Raw genomic sequence first — 20,479 nt, 5'->3', positions numbered from 1 at the left:
CTTATATACCGCTTCATAGGGCTTTCAGCCCTCTCTAAGCGGTTTACAGAGTCAGCATATCACCCCCACAATCTGGGTCCTCATTTTCCCACCTCGGAAGGATGGAAGGCTGAGTCAACCTTGAGCCGGTGAGATTTGAACCGCTGAACTGATGATCTACAAGTCAGCTGAAGTGGCCTGCAGTACTGCACTCTACCCACTGCGCCACCTCGGCTCAGTCCAGTAGCAATCCAGCCAGTTTCTTATGCTGTCTCCAGTATGCAAATCTAAATCAAAATTGTTTTTGTATACTACTAACTTGATTTTTTTTTAAAAAATCAATATTTAGGATAATTTATTTAAATAAATTATTTATTTATTTATTTATTTAAATAATTTATTATTTAGAATAATAAAAATGAGCAACTAACTTTTTTCTGTTCTGCAATGTCTGGAAAGCCCTTTATTGTATACCTGTATATAATACAGAAAGCAAGCAAGGATTTCACTTAACATTGAGACAGCTGTTTGGAGTGAAATAATCATGCAAATTATGTGAGGATTTTTCCCAGTTAGTGTTAGACCCTTAATGAACAAATATGGCAAACAACTATTATGATTATGGTATTCCAAGAAATTTAAACCTTTGGCATTTTGTTGCAATGTTTTTCTCTCAAAAAAGAAGACTTGGATTGCTATTTATTTCTAGTCATCCCAGAATCTGTTGGTGATGGATATTTCTTTCTTTCTGGGCATTCTTGCTCTCCCGCTTAGAGTAGAATATGAAGTTAGGCTGGAACCTTCAAGCCACTAACTGAGCCATGCAGTGGTGGGTTTCAAAATTTTTTAGAACCTCTTCTGTAGGTGTGGCCTACTTTGTGGGAGTGGCTTGCCAGCCATGTGACTGGGTAGGAGTGGCTTGCTGGCCATGTGACTGGGTGGGCGAGACCAACTTGTAAAATGTGGTGAAACTCACTTAACAACGCTCTTGCTTAGCAACCAAAATGTTGGCTCAGAAACTTGCATTTGAAGCACGCAAATCTTAAAGCTGTCAAGTTACAAGATCCTTGCACCCATAACCCTTTAGAAAAAAAAACCCCAGGGGTGTTCAAACTTGACAGCTTTAAGACTTGTGGGCTTCAACTCCCAGAATTCCTCCTCTCGCTCTTCATCTTGTTGATGTGCGGATGGGTGGGGGGAGGGAACTGGAACTGGCTCTAAACGGCACTGTAGATTTGTGGAAACTCTTCTATAGAAGAGGTTAGAACTGGCAGGAACCCACCCCTGGAGCCATGACACATATCTATCCACAGTATGAACATATCTTAGGAACCTCTTCATTTTGTTGTGTCTTCATGAGCTTGCCATCAGCTTGTCTGTAATTTGTGAGTAGGATTAGGCTAAGGCTAAACTGTCCTTTGCTATTACAGTTTGAAAGTATTGTTTTCTCTATGAAGCAGGCTAGGTGCATAAAATCGGGTGCACTAGACCAGTAAGTGCAGTCACTTGGGCAGTTGTTATGTAGGGAATATGGACCATCTGGTGTCTATGGATCACTTAGTGCTGATGGAGTAACCCTATCCCTTGGGTCTGAGGCACTTTCCTCTGCCACCATTCTTTTTTTACTTTTTTAAAATCCAAGTTGTTGCAACTTGCTAGAGACTAGACAACTGTTATATGGTTGGGAAAATAGGGTGCTGAATGTTGTTAAATTCCTTAGCTTACTTTATCCCTCTCAATTCTCAATTTTGACTGGTTTTGGTCTTTTGCTTTGTTGCATATGTACTGTAATGCAGTAAAGGTTACCTGTCAAAATTCATTCTCTCTCCAAGCAATTCCTACCAATTCCTACATTAATATCCTGAACTGCAGGTGGCTTTTTGCTGGCAGGACACATTTGAAGCTGAGGATTTTGCCCCTTGCTTTGCTGAACATCACCTGCATATCTAAAATCAGCAACAAATGAGAACGTAGGCCATAATTACTGTAGGGAGCTTGCTTGACAGCATATGATGATGTTTTTTGCTCAACTACTCTAGGAGGAAATGTACTGTACTGACCATAATGTGTTACCAGGAATTTCCTAATCTTTTTACAATCTCTCCTTCCCATTTCCTCCTCTTTTTAGCTTTTCTTGCAACTGGCTAAAACATTCTTCTCTAATTATTCTCTTTACATTTTCAGGAAGGATAAGTTAAATGAACTACGGTACTTGATTTATATGCATCCAGTAAAATATTTTAAAATAAATTATTTAAAAATCAACCCAGAAGGCAATGAATAAAGCTATGAATAAAAATAACTTCATTACATTATATGGTTTGTTAAATCAAAGTTATAAAAGAAAGGTAACAATAATACACACGAGCAGTGTATAATAATCCAAATATCCAATAATCCAAAAAGGGCGTGCATAAGCTCAAGGGGGCGTGCATAAACACACCAGCGTACCTACCATCCCTGTCCTACTGTTTCCATTTATTTGTATTCATTTCCTTTGTTCATGTCCATGTTTATATTTATACCTGTTATCTTGTACATGTTTGATAAACTAAATAAATAAAAAAATATTTTGATGCATACTGTTTTTTTGTATTAGATCATTTCAAAACTCAATAAAAAAAATTATCAAAATCCTTAGTCAAGTTGTGCTTGATAGTTTGTAATGGTTTAACAAACTTCAAGGCAATGAATAAACAGAAGAATTGCCATTTGTCATATTTGTTATTCAGTTGAGCTGATAAAAGGTTTATGATTGGCAAAGTTCCTCTACAGGCAGACCTCAAATATACCCTGCTGGAACAATTACTCACAAAACAGCTCTAATCTTTACATTGACTACATCTCAAGCTAGAAGCAGAGTAATTAAAGAGCATCTTTATATTTTACTTTTATCAGTGTTGCAGACAGACTTACATTAAGTGGTAGGAAGTGTTTAATGGATGTGGGAAAAAATCTTAAGTACAAGTGGCATTTTTCTATGCTTGAGGATTAATGGAAAAAGGGAACCATTCAATGATTTTATTATGGACATTTTTAGTAGTAAAAAATCAAATTAATTTTGTATTTCCAATTAAGGATGGAGCTACTTCACTTTTCCTGGCTGCTCAGGGAGGTTATCTGGATTTAATTCGGTTATTACTATCTTCAGGAGCAAAGGTCAACCAGCCAAGGCAGGTAATATTCAGCATTGTTAAGATAATAGATTTAGTTCTGTTACTGTCCCTTTATCTATTACATGCTAAAATTAATCAACTACATCTTAACATTCAGTAATTTCTAATAGTTGTTCTGACTTTAATATGGAAGTAAATGCTTGATAGATCTTGGGTTTCTGTGATAAAAGACTTTCTGCCCACTGCTAAATTTGTCCTGATATTTGGCAATATGTAATGGTATGTGAGAGTGATCTTGGGAGACAGGAAGGACAGCTACAGATCCTGCACCAGTGGTGAGTAAAAAATATCTCATTTCACCCAGAAGCAGGGCACGGGAAATGTTTCAGAAGAGACCCACCCTTGTTTTTTGGAGAATTAAATGTGCATTTCATTATCAAAATATGTAACATCATTAGTGCTAGAAGGGATAGAGTTTGCTCTAATTTTATGTACTAGTAGCTTGCCCTGTCAATATTGATGGAAGTGGTGTTGGTGGTCCCTTGATTAGCCTGTTGTTTGTTAGCTTGTTTGTCTGAGTTGGTAGTTTCTTGATTGGTATATTGCATACCTCTTGATTGTTGGTCTAATGTTAATCTTGATATTAATCTCTGCTCAACTGGGTGTTGATTGTTAAGCTATGAGGTGCTTCAATCTTATGTTTCCTTTTTAGCTTTTTGATTGTCTCTGCTTGTTGATGGCAGATTTGTCTAAAGTGCTGAGCTTCCAGGAATTCATTAGCGTTTTTAGACTTGGTTTGGTCCAGGTCTCTAGGATGTTTACAGATTCCCAGTTGAACTATGGTTGAGTCAGTTGATCTGTTATGAAATTAAGGAGTTTCCATCATGTCTTTGAATTACTAGTAGTGTTCATGGATGTGCTCTACTATTCTTCTGTTTTCCTACATGGTGGCTATTACCTTACACTGTATGTTGTTGTATGTTGCATGAGTCAGTGTATGACTGCTGCTTTTCCTTCTGGGTCTTTTGGCTTACTTAGGAAGTTTTGGAGGGCTTTGGTTTGTGTGCTATGGTGATGCCATATGGTTGTAATAGTCTGTTAATAGTTTCTAAGATGTTTTTGATGTATGGCAGTGTTATTGTTTTCACGGTTTGTGTTAGTTGGAGACATTGGCAGTGATAAAGTTGCATGAGTATCCATTTTGTTGCAAGATGTTTTATAGATGATTTGTTTCCTTTTTCTGATTTTCAGGGTTGCTGTAGTGTGTTTGTGCTCATCTAAATTTCTCTTGTGGGAGGTTGGGTGTTAGTTTGGGAGTGGAGCCCTTGGGTACGATAGACTTGTGTTTTAATTTGTCATCACTGCCTCTGCTGCTGAGGATTTCCAGGAAGGGTACCAGAGGTGGTATGTTGCCGATTCGCACGAACCATTAGTGGCAGCGGCACAAGATTCCGCCCACTCACCCTGATGTCATCATGAACCTTCTGTGCATGCGCAGGTTCTGCACATGCCAGACATGTACGCTCCTGCTACCGAACCAGTAGTGAAGAGAATAGATTATTGAAGGGTACCATATTGTTTTCTATGTTTCTTGTGAATTTTATTCCTTTGAAGATGTTATTGATGGTTTGTGTTTTCTCTAGATAGCCCTCTTTTAGTATAACAAATCTATTTACCAGATCCATACTTTGGATTCTCTGCGTGGGACTACTAGAGACTCTAGATATTATCATTTCTGCTATCCTGAAAGCAGTAGTCCCATGGGTATTCCTTTCATGTGTTGTTATATTTGTCCCTCAAATTGAAAATATGTCGCCAGGCAAAGGTTGAATGATGTCCATGATTATAGATATTTCAATCTTGATGTATTTGGTTAGGTCAGGTTTGCTGGATAGTAGTGCTGTCATGGATTCTTTTTTTTTTTAATTCTGGGTTTATGTACGCAGAGTGCTATCATATCAAATGAGAAAATGATTTCAGCTTCAACTATTTCCAGGTCTTTGATTCTTTGGAGGCACTGCATTGGGGAGTTGATGGAATATTTATTTCCCTTTCTGGGGTGTCCAAACTTTCTTGTCAGTTCTTCAGCGATGTTGTAAATTGGGGTCCCTAGTAATGATACAATCGGACAGAGTTTAAAGGAAAGGAGAGGAGAAATACTTCAATGTAAGATAGAAATTATTAACTAGAATCCATTTTTTTCCAAACAGTGAAGGAGACATGTGTCACTGAAAGATTAGAGAATGCATACAATCCAAGGAATCTAAATAATGTTGCTATTTCATTTTATCAAAACAGAATACAGCAATTTTTTGATATATTTACATACATATAAATATAATATAGTATAGTGCCATCTGTTGAATAAAATATGTAATCACACATTATATAATTGCTTTTGTAGCTTTTATTTCATTACTGATAAATATAATATAGCATAAGCAAAGTAGTAGCTTCAGGACATTTCTCAGTGTAAATAAATAATGCATTCATATGACTAATTGCACTTTCTAGTCTTAAATGCTTCCTTTCCAAGTATATGAATCCATTAAATGTAGTTCTCATTTAACACTGCTAATTGGGACTGGAAACTGTTCTTAAACAATGTTGTCATAAGCCATAGAACCATGTAATCATGCCATTTAGTGATGGCAGTTCCCCCGATTGCCATCATTAAACAGGGACTGTGTAGGTTGTTTAAATGAGGATGTCACATGACCATGACTTCCAACTTCCTGCCAGCAGGTCTTTGCTTGTAGGTGGCCAGCAGAAAGATTGCAAATCATGATCATATGGCTACACTGCAATGGCTAAAAGTACAGTGACTCTAACTATCATTCATTCAGCCCATTGTAACTTCAAGCACTCACTAAACATGACATTAAAGAAGGAGCCATAAGGTACATGTGTATAAACCTTGATTGCATCTTTTATTTATTTGTTCCCATTATGATTTGGGTGCATTGTCTTTGTTTACATCTCTGTGCACCCAGATATCTTATATAGGAATCTGATATCTTTCTTTCCTTAATATCTTGGTAAGTAAACCTCAAAATAATATTTGCCAATTATTGGAAGTAACTAAAGATTGTCTTTTTAATTATATGCCTACTTTTATCTGCCAACATGTGGATACATCATAACTGACTTGAAGGTTTCCCATTTCTTTTTATGTGTGGAAATACTTGTTGACATTAGATATCATATAACAATTAATTCCTGTAATAATATATTTCTATTCATTTCACATAGTTATTCCTTATTATCTTTGAAACAAATCACAATATATCTTTTTTGGCTGTGTGACCTGTCGGCTAGACAGAAAAGTACTAGATCGATGTTTAGAAAGTTTGAGAAGTTACAGACATAGAAGATAATTGCAGGAAAACTGAGCTGCTTAATGGATTAATACATTTGCTGTTTCAAGTGTCTAGCTGCAATAAACCAATCCTGCTCTATCGTGTGTTAAGAATAATAATTTGTGGATGGTTTTCCAGGAGAGAATAGAGGGGATGGAAAACAGAGCAAGAGGAATTCACTAATTGCTCTTCTGAAATTAGCCTGATAAGCATAGCACCTTTATTGGCCTATTTAGGGAGCCAGACTAGGAATCATCAGTGATAGTAGCAGTTTATGCTGGCTTAGTTTGCTATTGGCTCAAGAATTGGTAGGTAGCACTTTCATGCGGCTATCTAAATAAGATCCATAGTCAAAAGTACTGTACTGTTGTTAATTCCATTTCCTCTTCTCTTAACATGACTAAGTCTGGATATATCTTTTGAGTAGTTTTTAAATAAAAAAATACAATAACAGAATGATGCCATTATTTCATATAGGCAACAAATATTTTGTCTATATTTTTTTCAGTTAGAAGACACCCATATTTGCATTTCATCTTGACCTGACTACTGTTTCTTTCCAAAGAAAGGATTTCGTTTGGATATCCAAGTTCATTTGTCCTTGAACTTCAGCCAGAATCTCATTGTAAACTGCCAGAAATTTTTAGTAATGCTTGAATCAACTTGATTAATCCTATTCCATTTCTGAATTTTTCTTAAGGATGGAACAGCTCCGTTGTGGATAGCTTCTCAGATGGGACACAGTGATGTAGTGCGAGTGATGCTGCTCCGAGGAGCAGATCGAGATGCTGCAAGGCTTGTAAGCAAGTACTTTAGTTTTCTAGACTTTATGTTGGAAGAAAGAATGATTCTATAGTAAGATTTATTTATGGTAATTCGGGTATCTATTCTGGCTAGAATACTTTCTCAAGTATCTCAGTGTTGCTTGGCACAATAGAAGCTGTCCTTACAGTAGTCAAAAGTCCAATTGTGGCTGCACGATCAGAATGAAAGGAACCATATTCTGAAAAAAATTACTCCCATAGCTAGCATTCATTTACATTTTAAGTATGCATGTAAATATATTTATTAGCTTATCTTATAAATATGTATCTTACAAATGGCCCATAGGGCTCAGTTATTGAATTTTTCATAACCCATGTTTCAAAAATCACCTTTTAACTCTTCCCTCATATTGTATTTAACATAAATAAAAAAGGAAGGAATCACGTATTTGATTATAGTTATTTATGACTTTTGCTTATTGGGAAAAAAGTGAAAGATTATAATGAAAGTTAATTAAAAAAATTATGAAAGAATATAAGGGAGGTTATGGTAACTGCAGTACTGTACATTACAAGTGGTATATACTGTTGCCCAGTAATTTTTATTAAAACTAGCCAAAAGTTACAATTATATGTTTGTTTTAAAGTTAGCTAGAATGCTTCGTTAGGTTATAAAAAGCAGCATATGCTTACGGTATATTTGTTAACATTGTAGATGTCAGATTTACATCCTTCTTTTTTGATGTCATCGTTGAATCATGTGGTAGATCAAAAAGGTTACATAAACTGTTTATATTTTATATAAATTAAGAATTTTTATTAATTATGAAGAAACAGTACCTAAAGAACCTAAACACCTAAAGAATGGGAGAAATCTTTCTGCAGAAATTCGAAAGACAGAAATGAAAAAATGAAAAATGTAAATGAACCTGTGTGCAATAATCTCCAGATCCTTCTTTTCCTCTGTTTCTGTTGAAGGATGGTACAACTGCTTTACTTAAAGCTGCAACCAAAGGTTATAATGAAGTTATAGAGGAATTACTTAAATTCTCCCCTGCACTTGGTATCCTAAAGGCAAGTTTTGATGGACAAAAACTTTGGAACGTTCAGTACTGTAATTTGTGACTTATTGTAGAATCCAATTATAATTTCTTACATATATGTGTGGGTGTGAGTGTATAAAATTTGTATAAAGTTTTTTTAAAAAACAGTACAATTTTAGGCTGAAAATAAGAAGAGTAAAGAAAAATAAGTGAGGAAGAAATAGAAAATTAAAAAGTTACAAAAAAGTGGCTTCCAATCTTAACAGTAGTTATAAATGTGTTTATATTTTTCCTCCCCTTAGTTTTATAGCTTTTTTCCTTCCATAATCTACCCTTTCTATTCACCAAATCCCAAAATCACAATTTTTCAGGAAAAAGTCCATAAGGCGTTTCCAGTCACTAATAAATGCAGTAGTTGGTCTTTCTGTAAGCAAACAAGTTAATTTTGCCATCTCAACTTGTTCCATTATGTTCACCAATCCTACATTTTGGATATTTCGAAGTATTTCTATTTTCATGCATATAATACCCCCCAACCAGTAATAATACCAACAAAAAAAGTTTTGGTTTCAGTTGAATATTAATTTTTTAAATCCTTTGTTTTATTGTATTAGAAACCAAAACTTTTTTTACAAGTTCATCAGCCATGGAAAAATGACCCTTTGTGTTGTCTACAATCTAATATAATTATACATTCTAGATAATTTTTGTTGGAATCCTATATCATCAATTTTTATGAAATTCTCTTTTAATTTATAATAATGTAAAATTCAGTTCTTTTAATCAGATATTTTTCTGCTGTTGCGTTAATATGTTATGGCCAAAGTTCTTACACATATTGTCATATACTCTTTCACTTGTTCTTCTCTTTCAAATTTCAACAAAGGTTTATACATTCTAGTAATCAGGTGTTCATCATTTGTACGTAATTCAACTGCAAACTCCATCTTCTACTGTTCAATTCCAAATGTCCTTATCTACATTAAATCTTTCTCTTAACTATGCATACAAAATCCACTGAAAACTATACTCATTTATTCTTTAGATTTTATCTTATATTTTCCATGCTCTTGTAATAACTCTTGATTAGTTAACTATTTCTCTTTACTTGCTGTTTCTTTCTTATAAAATGTTTCTTGTGTTGAGTCCCATAAAGGCAAATTTAAAATTATTTTCTTTTACATAATTCATTTTTACTTCTACTTTCTTACCATCAACAAAGGTAACTGCCATCGTAAAGACTTAATTTCTTGTGAAATAATTTTTTTATCGGGGGGGGGGAGTTTAAAATAATTTAATTTTTATCTGAACTAAAATTGTTTTTCTCTAGTGTTTTTTTAGTTTGCTATTATGCTACATAAAATATCCTCTCATAAATGCTTTACTTGCATCCCAAATCATATTTATTAAGTGTCAAAAAAATATTTCAACTTCTTTTTGCAATCTTCCATTACTGTTTCTCTGCAATGTTTCATTTAACCTCTATCTGAAAGAACTGATTTTCCTTTTAAATTCTAAAATCATTGGGTTGATTGGAAAAAGTCTTTGGCAGTATCTCCCCATTTTGAACATCAGTGGCTAAATTCTTAAATATCCAAACATATAAATTCTTGAAAAAAAATCTGTGTCTTTCAGAAAAACAAGTACATTATTTGGCATCACCAGTTTTGTATCTTCATGCATCTATAAACTCTAAATGATCCATCATATATATAAAAAAGCATTTACATTGTATTGTTTTAATATCTTTCTCAGAGGTTCTGTCTTTTTATGAATAAATTATTCCAATCCAGTTTCCCATTAAATTTTTATATGTTAAGTCTATCACTTATCCTTAAGTCCTTTGTAAAATGTTACTTCATCATAATGTGCAAATGAATTACCATTAACAAAGTTTAAGTCCCATGCAACGTAATTTCCACACCCACCTTTCTGCCACAATCATAGTCAATATCAGTTCTGGTTGAAGGTGGGGGCTTTATATACAAAATAACCAAGTTCTCTTTTGGGTTCCTGCTGAAATAATTTAAAATCTATATTTATTCCAAAAACTTAGAAAAATCAATATATGTAGTGCCTAACATGGTGGCTTCCTCAGTTTTCTGTAGTGGCTATTGTTTAGGGCCCTCTGCCATTTTTATTTGTATTTTTTCCAATTCCCCTCTATTCCCTCCCCTAAAATATCTCTTGTTTTGTGAACTGAATTCAGTCTGAACCTCTATCATCTTAATGTGAAGATGACTCCTTCCAATTTGTCCCATGAAAATGGTATCTTTTTGTTTAAGCTTGTCAATAAAAGAAAAAAAACTTTTTGGCTTGTGGAGTATTTCAATTGGGAAGTATTTAAGTAAAATCACATCTACATTATTAATCTTGAATCTGGTAGTAAAATGCTGCTGCAAAACCTGATGTCTAATCTTCTTCCCAAAGAAGTGCACAAGAATATTCCTTGGTACATTTTTTAAATTTTGCAAACCAAGTACTGATTCTATACACTTCTTCAGTTTCTGCTTCTATATCATCTTTATCCCTTCCAAAACATTTGTTAAAGATTGATCTTTTCTAGGATCTTCTGGAAGTGTTCTGTCTCAAGAGAAATATTTTTCTCTCAATTCTAGTAACACCAGATTGTCTAAATTTTGTTTTGTCTCTCAGTTTATTATTTATATTTTACATTTTAAAATGTCCAGTTGTTTTATCCCTGTGTTGTCTATTGACTCTTCAATTTTTTTAAAAAAAATCATCTTTCATCTTTATAAACCTTCCTTTCATTCTCACTTAAAAGTATCCAGATTACTTTTGACAGAATTGAGATTCAGTTAATTGCTCCCCCATCTCCTCAAACATTTTTTGCAATATTTCTGGAGTAATCATATTTTCTGTTGGTTGCTCCGATGATCCTCTTCTCCTTCACCAAAGTGTTGCCAATTTTCTCGTCGTCACCGTTTTTAAAATTTATAATACAAAAGTAAGTCAATGATTAAGATGAAAGTAAAAGGTAGGCTTCTCTTCCTCCTACCCCTTTTATCTTTTCTATATCCTTAAGTCCAATCTGTCTTTCCATAGTTTTAATGAAATAGTCGATCTCATATTACACCTATCTTCTTGTTTGGTCCATTTCCTATTACACTTATTTCCGGGGTGGAGGTGGGCAATCTCTTGGTCTCTTCTTTACCTGGAAAGACTTCCCTGGCCAGAAATCTCTGATGGCCACTGTCATAGTGACATCATCCCTCCTTCTGAGATGTACCATAGAACCTCACTTGAAAACATCAAAAGCTTACTATAATTTCAATGGTCCAAATACAGAAGATTATTCATGTTCACTGTATTCATATTGCTATTATAGAGTGGGGAACAACTAGCACATATGTGCGAGGGGAACCTTTACCTTTAGTATAGTGTAGTCTTGTGCTAGAATTTTAATGTGTTTATGATATGTCGTAAAATGTTGTAAAATCAATTCATGATATAGGTTGAAAGCTTGGATTTAAAGTTTTGTTGCACTTTGTTCCTTTTCTGGAGGAGCTGTTCTTATTCTGACTATAAAAAACTGAGCTGTTACTCAGCAGTTGTAATACATGGATGTATTTATACTTTTTCTGTATTTTCTAGAATGGGACATCTGCCCTTCATGAAGCAGTTCTTGGTGGCAATATTAGAGCAGTAGCATTACTCTTAGAAGCAGGAGCAGATCCAATACTTAAAAACAAGGTACATACTTTACTTTACACTTACTACACATTTTCAGCTGTAAAGTAATTGAAAACAGTATTTTAAGTTTTTAAGGAAAACATTCTGAAAATTCTTATATGGATTTAAAGCATTTTATGTAAGATAGATAAATATAATGTTGAGACTATAGATAGAGTGCCGAGACGCACTCTTTCTAGAAATGATTAGGGAACTGGAAGATGATTAGGAAACTGGAAGCTAGAACATAAACGTTGCAGGTTATGTCTAATTTAATGAAAAGAAGGATAAGGGGTGATATAGCAGCAGTGTTCCAATATCTCAGGGGCTGCCACAAAGATGAAGGTGTCAAGCTATTCTCCAAAGCACCTGAAGGCTGGACAAAAAGCAATGGGTGGAAACTAATCAAGTAGAGATCCAATCTAGAAACAAGGAGAAATGTCCTGACAGAACAATCAGTGGAATGGCTTGCCTTCAGAAGTTGGGGTTGCTTCATCATTGGAGGTTTTTAAGAAGAGATTGGACAACCATTTGTCAGAAATGATATAGGGTCTCTTGCTTGAGCAGGCAGTTGGACTAGGTGATTTCCACAGACCCTTCCAACCCTTATTTTGTTCTGTTTAATTAAGTTCAGTGGGAGAACAAAACAGAGATGTCCATTAGAGGGCAACATAACTTTTGGGAATAATTATTTGCATTCATTATAGTATTTCTATCAGTATAATTTTCAGAGACTTTCATATCTTGATGTTTAAATGTTTTATTCATTTTCATTTTCAATTTTGTACATTCACTTATATACTGAATATTTGCAATAATAATAATATAATAATAAAAAAAGAAAAACCCCAACCTAAACACAACTCATAACCTATCACTTTCATACACCCCTTCTTCTCCCCCTCCAACTTTCCTTTCTCCCTCCAACGATCACCCCTCTTACTTCCCTTTCCCCTCCTATCTTCCTTTCTCACCTTCCTCACCCTCCTTCCCCTCTCATCCTCCTTACATTCCCCTCTTCCTCCCTCCTTACTTCTCCCTCTTCCTTTCCTCTACTTCTCACTTTGGTGCATTTCTCTATTCCTAAAAAAAAAATAAAAAGAAAAAAAAAAGAAAAAGAAAAAGAAAAGATAAGGATCAACAGTATACAAGTGTATTCTTCTTATTCTATATATTGAAACTATATCTCCACCCACCCACCCACCCCCAATGAACCCCCCTCCCTAATCCCCTCCGACTTCCCAGGTCCCACACCCGGCATAGTTCAGTACCATTCACCTTCTAATATATCTTATTAACAATAATAATGAAAATAAAATAAAAAAAACACTCCAAAAAAGAAAAAAAAAACGAAAAAATAAATAAAAATAAAAATAAATTAAAAATCTTTTGCATTATGCTCAGCCTCCCATCATTCTTAAAATTTAAACAGTGTAAATCATTCCATTTATATTTTGTCCTCGTCCCTTACTTCTTTGATATTTACCCCCTTCTTCCTGTAGACTCTCCAGATAGCCTTTCTTAACCTTATATTCAAATATTAGTTTATACAAAAATCGATTTATCTTCAAATACAGAGCAGTCTAATCATACTTTCGCTACTCATCTTCCTACCCTTCGTTTCTCATCTCCATTCCTCCCAAGCCCAAATTCCATAAGATTAGGATCTCGCTCTTCACTTTAAAATCCTGAGCTTTTTATGTTATACTTCAAGCATGTAAATCCGTAAAATATGTGCCCAAAATCCACACCACTTCATTCAATCCCAAGATCCCTTCATCGATATCCCGCTCCACCTTCCCTTCTGCCCCACTCCTCCCGACTCCATTCATCCCAAACCGCATTTCAAATAAATCTTAGTCCCCGCTTTCCTCACAGAAAACAATTCATGCGCAGTTTGGATTGAAATTCAAATAAGTCCTATAAAAGTCCCGTATAATATCTGTCCAAAATAAGCAATGCTTCTTTCCATTCCCCATCGGTACACAGCTTTGCCATTTCACACCAGACAGAAATCCTAAAATTTTAATCAGTCCAAGAGCTTAGAAAGTATTTTAAAGACATCGCTGGATCCACATTCCTTACTCTTCTGCCCTTCCGGAAAGAGAAGGCCACCCTCTGCCTTATGACCACGTGTCCCGCTGCTTTGAAAATATGGCTAAATCCTCAGTTTCGGCTCTTCTGCCTCTCCAGTAGGGGGAGAACAACTCCCTCCTTCTTGTAACCAAGTGAACTGCTGCTTGTCTTTCCTTCACCTTGTCCCTCCGCATTTCCGAGTGAGTCAAGAAGCCCCGCCTTCAGAGTTTTACAATAAAAGTCCCGAGCTTCCGAAACAGAATTAATACGAAATCTTTGATTTTCGAGTGTAACTGTGATTCCAACTGGAGCTTCCCATTTATACTGTATTTGACGATTTCTAAGTTCTTGGGTTAAAAAAGTATAGCCTCTCCTTGCTTGCAGCATCTGGAGCGGAATTTCTTTAAAGACAAACAAATCATGGCCATCGATTCGGAGCCTGTTGTTGTAAAACTTTTGGATGATCGCATTCCTGGATTCTCTTGTGAAAAAGTATATAATTATGTCTCTTGGTAGCTGTCGTTGTTCTGCTACACACGAATTCTGGCGATAGATTTTTCGAATATTCCAATCAAAATTGAATCCCGGACCTCCCACCGCTTGGCTGAAAGCTTCTACAAACGTCTGTTTCAAGTTCTCTCCTTTCTTTTCGGGCAGTCCTCTGACTCTTATTGCAGACGCTTTTCTGTTATAATTTATCATTGTAAGTTGTGTTTGAGTATCTCTAATCTCTTGTTGTAATGCTTGGATGTTGGAAGTCAAATTAGAATTAGCCTCCTCCAAAGTTTCCAGCTTAGTCTCCATTTCTTCGATATAATCTGTCAGAGTAGACATAGCTTCAAACATATCCACCTTTATTTGGGCAATTTTAGTCTGTATTTTGTCGCATAAATCCAGCACAAATTCTTTGATTTCTTGTTTAAAATCATTGAGTATTTGAAAAAGAAGCTCCTGTGTCAAGGAATCTCCAGTAGGGGGTGTAGGAGGCAAAGGCAGCGATTTACTAACAAGTTCTTTAAGTACATGCGGGGGTGATTTTTTTGCCTGCTTAGACCTGGGAGGCATTATAGATAAAAGCTGAGAATAAACAGATAAACAGTGTCTTCACTTGGTCAGTTCTCAATAAATTATTTGTAGATTTTGCTTGTTAATGAGTAGCAGTCTCCGGGGAGATAAAGCTGGTTAATTACGTCATCAATCACCAACACAGTAAAAACGCCATTTTGTAACCGGTTGAACGAAGAAGTTTCAAAGGAAAAACAAGGCTGGTGTTTAGATAGTTATAAAAAAAAAACATCACAGGAGTAAGACCCGCTCGTGTTAGCCTTAAGTTGCTTTAAGCAATTTATCATTGTCCTGAGGGGGGGGATCGCCTGTCTAGGGCTGCAAAAAGGCAGCTGCGAAGAACTGGCTGGAGATAAGAGCTCAGTTACGCTGGATCTCTTCTCCGTTCGCAGCCCAAAAAAAAAGAAAAAGGGCTGTGAACTACGAATAAATCCTAGCACCTGAGCTTCTGCCTGCCCCTTTCTGCCAGAAAGGGGTGATATCTATTGATCTTAATTAGATATACAGACCAGAACTCTGAGAGGGGCTCTGTTGAGCTCCTTCGGCGACAGGCTCCGCCCCCAGGAAGCCGAGACTTTCATATCTTAAAGACCACCAAATGTAGGACAATTTTTCAATCACTGTTTCAACATTTTGTATTACTTTGGGGAGGGGAGAAGGTACTGTTTATAGATAAAATTATAATGCAATAGACATGTTAAATGGGGAGAGATCTTACTTATCCAAAATTAATCATATACCTTCATGTAAGCAACTTTTCCTACCTTTAGTATATTTTTCTTATCTGGGATATAGCAGCTATCCTCATGCATGCCAAAATCAAATTTTCCTTCTGTTCCCAACTTCAGCCTCCCTGGATTAATTCAGGAAGCATGAAACAGATCTACATGCTATTTTGCTGAAATTTATTCCAGATTATAATTGCCTTCATACAGAAGTTTATGTAAATTCTAAAAAGCTTGATAAACATGGGAAGCACTTTAGAGACTTAATTGCCATTGAAGACAAAAATTGTTTTAATATATGTTCTGGATTATTTCTTCTGGAAAAAGTTGAAGTCATTTTAACTTCATACCCATTACTACAATTCCAGCTAGGTGGTTATGGCCATTTTTACCAAAGGGTAATGAAAGGTCCAGGGAATTAAAACAGAATCTGTCCATTCCTATGTACGTCATCTAACCTCGATCCCCTTTAATCACCTCATTTGCTAAATTTCCTGATGTTAGCAAGAGAATGACAAAATCTGTAAGTGACTTACCTTGATGAGTGAGTGCCAGGCTGAAGAGTAAAGGAAGCAATCAAGCAAAAGAAATATTTCTGCAGCTTTTGTGCATTGAGCAGCTGAAGAAAAGGTTTAGCTCAAAAAAAAAATTGGCTAAAGCTCAGATGTGCAGCCATGGCTGAAGCTGGATCCTAAAGGGAATCATACAGGCAGCAAAAAGCTTTCCAAAGGTTTAGAGAGCAGAAAAGAAGGTTTGGTTTCAACATCTGAAAGGGGGGGGGGGGAGGAAAGAAAGATCAACAAGTCTGTTTCTCCCAGCTTTTTTTGTTTGCTTTATTGAAGAAATGTGGGTTTCTAGGGAAGGGAGAGGGTTAAGCAAGAAAAGGTTTGAAGAAGCTTGTCCTGAAGCTACCACCTTTGTATGCAGGTTGTTGGCTTCCCCAAAGCCTAGCAAGGTCAAGGAGAGGTTTGCAGTCTCCTGACAGCCAGCTGATCAGTTTCAGTTTCGGTTTATTTGTATGCCGCCCTTCTCCAGGAGGGACTCAGGGCAGCGTTCAGGTCAGAGGTCCAGCCCACAATCGTGGCTTCACCAATCAGGCACACAGGCTTCCTGTTTTTGACTTTGCAACACATTTTGCTGCTGCTTTGCTTCCTTTACCGAACCAGCTGGGTGGCAAGGCTCCCAGGACCCCATTTTGGCTTAAGGACCTGTGTGTTCATTTAATGGTGGCATCGGGAGAGGAGGAGGTAGTAGTAATTAAGCCAGGCTGTTTCACTTAACGGTTGTCACTACTTGCAGCCGTAATGGGCAAGCTCCATTATTCATAGGTCGAGGATTACCTGTGATCTATAATTGAATGCAAATAATCCTGTTGATGTGTGTCTTGGATATCAAAGCTAAGCAGTGACCATCCTTTTTCTGATTTTTCATTGATTTGTTTCTTGTTTCAGAAAAATGAATTGCCTTCAGATCTGACAAAAAATGATCGCATTCTACGTCTCCTGCAATCTAGAGCAAAACACAGGAAGAGTTAATATCCCTTGACATCTTGAAACAGCTGATGAATCCTGTCCATATTAGGTCTCAAAGTTTAGAAGTGAAACAATGTTGAGATTCAAGTATTTCCTGTCTCCTACTCTGAATGAAGTCAGGTTCTTCATGGAATGGTAGATTTAAGATCTGTTAATTTGCTATGGTCACCAGCTTTTAGTTGCTGGCTTTGGAGTAGAGAAGACTGGTTCCATGTTATAGTTTCCCTGAAAAGCAGGTCTTATTCTACTGGAAAAAGACTCTTTCCTTTAGTATACTGTATCTTTGAAGTAATTTTCCTAATTAGTCTCCAATGTTGTAATAAGTAGTAATGTAGGTATGCAAAATATACCTCTCCAACTGTTGCTGAACTACAACAATCAGATGGAAATTATAAGAGGTGCTGGGAGTCACACTTAATTAATAACTTGCAGGTCACATATTATCCTAATTCTAACCATTTTTAAAAAAAATGTTGCATAGGCTTATTTTCTGTAGGCTATTTTAGATGTTGAGATACGTAAGTGCCTCTCAATAGATTAGCAGCCTATGACGTGTCTGGCTTCTTTGCAGTGATTAGATTACTTTCATTTTACACAGAGAGAGAGAGAGAAAGAGAGAGATAGAGATACAAACACATAAGACTAAATTTCCTTTTGTATAATTTATTACTGTTAACCGCAGACTTCTATGCAGATTTCCTATTATGTATGTAATTTTGTGTTTTGTGTATTTTTTCTATTAGGCATGTGTAAAATCATATTTTTCTTTTATGTATTACAATATAATTTCATGTTTTTTACATCTAGGAAAAGCAAAATTTACTGATTGCATTTTGTCACACACTTTATGCATTACAACAGATTTAATGGATGTCAAATAAGTTTTTGAAAATCTGCAGAATGTACATTGGTAGCAGGCCAATAAAGACATGAAATAAGAATTAAATAGAATTACTTTCATTTAGACTAAGGTGACCAGATTTTCAGATTGGTAAAGAGGGACACCTTTGACCGGGGGGGGGGGGGGGAGGCTTTTTCAGTGAATCTGACAGACCTATACACTATGCATCAGTAATAACGAGCAAAACAATTTTGCAACTACCATTTCTTTGCAGGGTGAGGCTGTTCCTTCTTTGCCTTTCCTTTGTCTCTCAGACTTTTTTTATTATTACAATATAACTTTAGATTGCCAATGATTGTAGTTGTAATAATTCAAGTGAAAAAGCAAATAAGGAATTTAATTTTCACAATGAGAAATAACTACATTGAAGTAATTTTGAGTTATTTTAAATTCCATTTATTCAATGGGTCTATTCATAAGTACAAATCCTATCAGACATAAGCCATTTCCATACATATTATTTTTATTGTCTGCTCCTAAAATAAACCAAACTAACAGTTCCTAATACATAACAATTTTACATCCACCTGTATATTAAATAGTAATTTTTTAAAATAATGTATTTGTTTTAATTTTCCAAAAGCATTTGGCTCAACTTAGTATATTATTCATACATTATAATATACTGTGTTCTCATCTACTAAATCACTGTGCTAGATAAACACGGTAATGTTCAAGAGTAGATTTTTGGGGCAGATATCTAGGGCCTTGCTCAGCATAATGAGGATATTTTCCAAATGATCCTTATGCTATGTGGAACACTGCTTTTTCTGAGTAAATACATAGATGACTGTGTTGTGAGTTAACTAAATACTGCTATCTAAAGAACTCTTTTCCCTGGACTTCCTGGGAGGAGCCTACTGGTGGAGGCAGCAAAAAATCAGCTGCCTCCGAATTCCTGGCTACGTACCTGTTTAGAGGATCTTCCATCTGACGTCTTATCAGGTTTTCTTATCCTTCAGGCAAGAAGGAAAGAAGAAACTGTTTTGCTGGCAAATGCTCTTCGATTTTTGCAGCTTTTGTGCTTGCAAGGAAAGGGGGGCTAGCCCAAGGCAGAACGGCTGTCCGTGCTGGGAACTTCAAACTGCCTTGTGCAGGACAAAGTAGGTCTCTCCCACTCTGCTCAAAGTTTTGTTTGATTTATTCTTATCACGAGCTGAATCCGTTTACTGTGGACAATAATTGCTTATCAACATTTTAGCTTCTTTTCTTTTTCTCCTCCGAAAAATTATTTACTCAGAGGCTTCTAAAATGGCGCCGAGCAGGCTGGTTTCTCCGGTAATAACGAACACTTTTTGCTAAATCCTCACAAGAATTCAAAACAAAAGAGATTGCTTATCATTTGTTTTGGTTTCACAATAGAAGAATTTTACTCCTTCATTAACCTTGCTTATTTGGAAGTTAAATGGTGATGAATCTGCTAAATGGTCTTGTTACAATGTTTACTCACTGAAAGTTTTGCCAAGCCTTAAACTTCAAAATAAAAGCCTCTTTACTTAAAGCTGCATATTCAGGCAATAGAGTTTCATTAACTGCAGGCAGATAAATTTTGAAATGGCCTCAAAACCAAATATTAACTTGAAGTCGTCACCCTCTACTTCCAGGGGCACATCTTCAGTGCCTGGCACAAAGCTGCAGCCTCCGCTTCCTACACCCCCTGCTGGGGATGTGTTAACGAAAGAATTTTTCCTGAGTAATCTAAGCGAGGCTCTTAATGCACAGACAATTAAAATGGAAGATAAGTTTAGAGATAATAGAGAGGTGGGAAAGCAGGAGAGAAAAGAGGAAATAAAAGAAATGAAAGAAGAAATTAAAAGTGAAATAAAAGGACTTAAACAGGAGCTGTATGAGAAATTTGATACTAAGGTTGATAAAATTAGAGACGACATGCTGAGTCTTGTAACTGTATTAACAGAACATATTTCTGGAGTGGAAGATACTCTAGAGGTTCTTAATGATGCCAATGCTAACTTAACAGTGAAAACAGAGGTGGTGGAACAAAAAGTGGAAAATGCTGAAAAAGAAATTATTATGATACAGTACCGACAAATGGAGTTCGCATTAAGAGTAAGGGGGCTGCGTGAGGAGAAACAGGAGAACCTGAAACAGATCCTATCGGAAGCTTTTGACCGCCTGATGGGAAGACCAGGGACCAATCAAGACTGGCAAATTGACAAAGCTTACCGCGTTAACTCCTGGCTGGCAAAGCAGAAGCAGCTTCCTCGA

General features: G+C 35.9%; 1 protein-coding gene across 1 annotated transcript in view; it reads left to right on the top strand.

The window, feature by feature from the left end:
* Positions 1 to 18,325, top strand: part of ANKRD29 (ankyrin repeat domain 29) — a 35,518-nt gene extending 17,193 nt beyond the window's left edge. Inside the window, exons 6-10 of the mRNA XM_032222434.1 lie at positions 3,058 to 3,156; positions 7,155 to 7,253; positions 8,197 to 8,292; positions 11,877 to 11,975; positions 17,272 to 18,325. Of these exons, the coding sequence (XP_032078325.1) occupies positions 3,058 to 3,156; positions 7,155 to 7,253; positions 8,197 to 8,292; positions 11,877 to 11,975; positions 17,272 to 17,355 (477 nt within the window). The 3' untranslated portion in view covers positions 17,356 to 18,325. The remainder of the gene's footprint in view (positions 1 to 3,057; positions 3,157 to 7,154; positions 7,254 to 8,196; positions 8,293 to 11,876; positions 11,976 to 17,271) is intronic.
* Positions 18,326 to 20,479: the final 2,154 nt, after the last annotated feature.

The sequence above is a fragment of the Thamnophis elegans genome, chromosome 8 (assembly GCF_009769535.1).
Source record: "Thamnophis elegans isolate rThaEle1 chromosome 8, rThaEle1.pri, whole genome shotgun sequence".
In the NCBI taxonomy this organism is placed as follows: domain Eukaryota; kingdom Metazoa; phylum Chordata; class Lepidosauria; order Squamata; family Colubridae; genus Thamnophis; species Thamnophis elegans.
The sequence above is the reverse complement of the archived record's forward strand: the minus strand, read 5'-3'. Positions and strand labels throughout refer to the sequence as shown.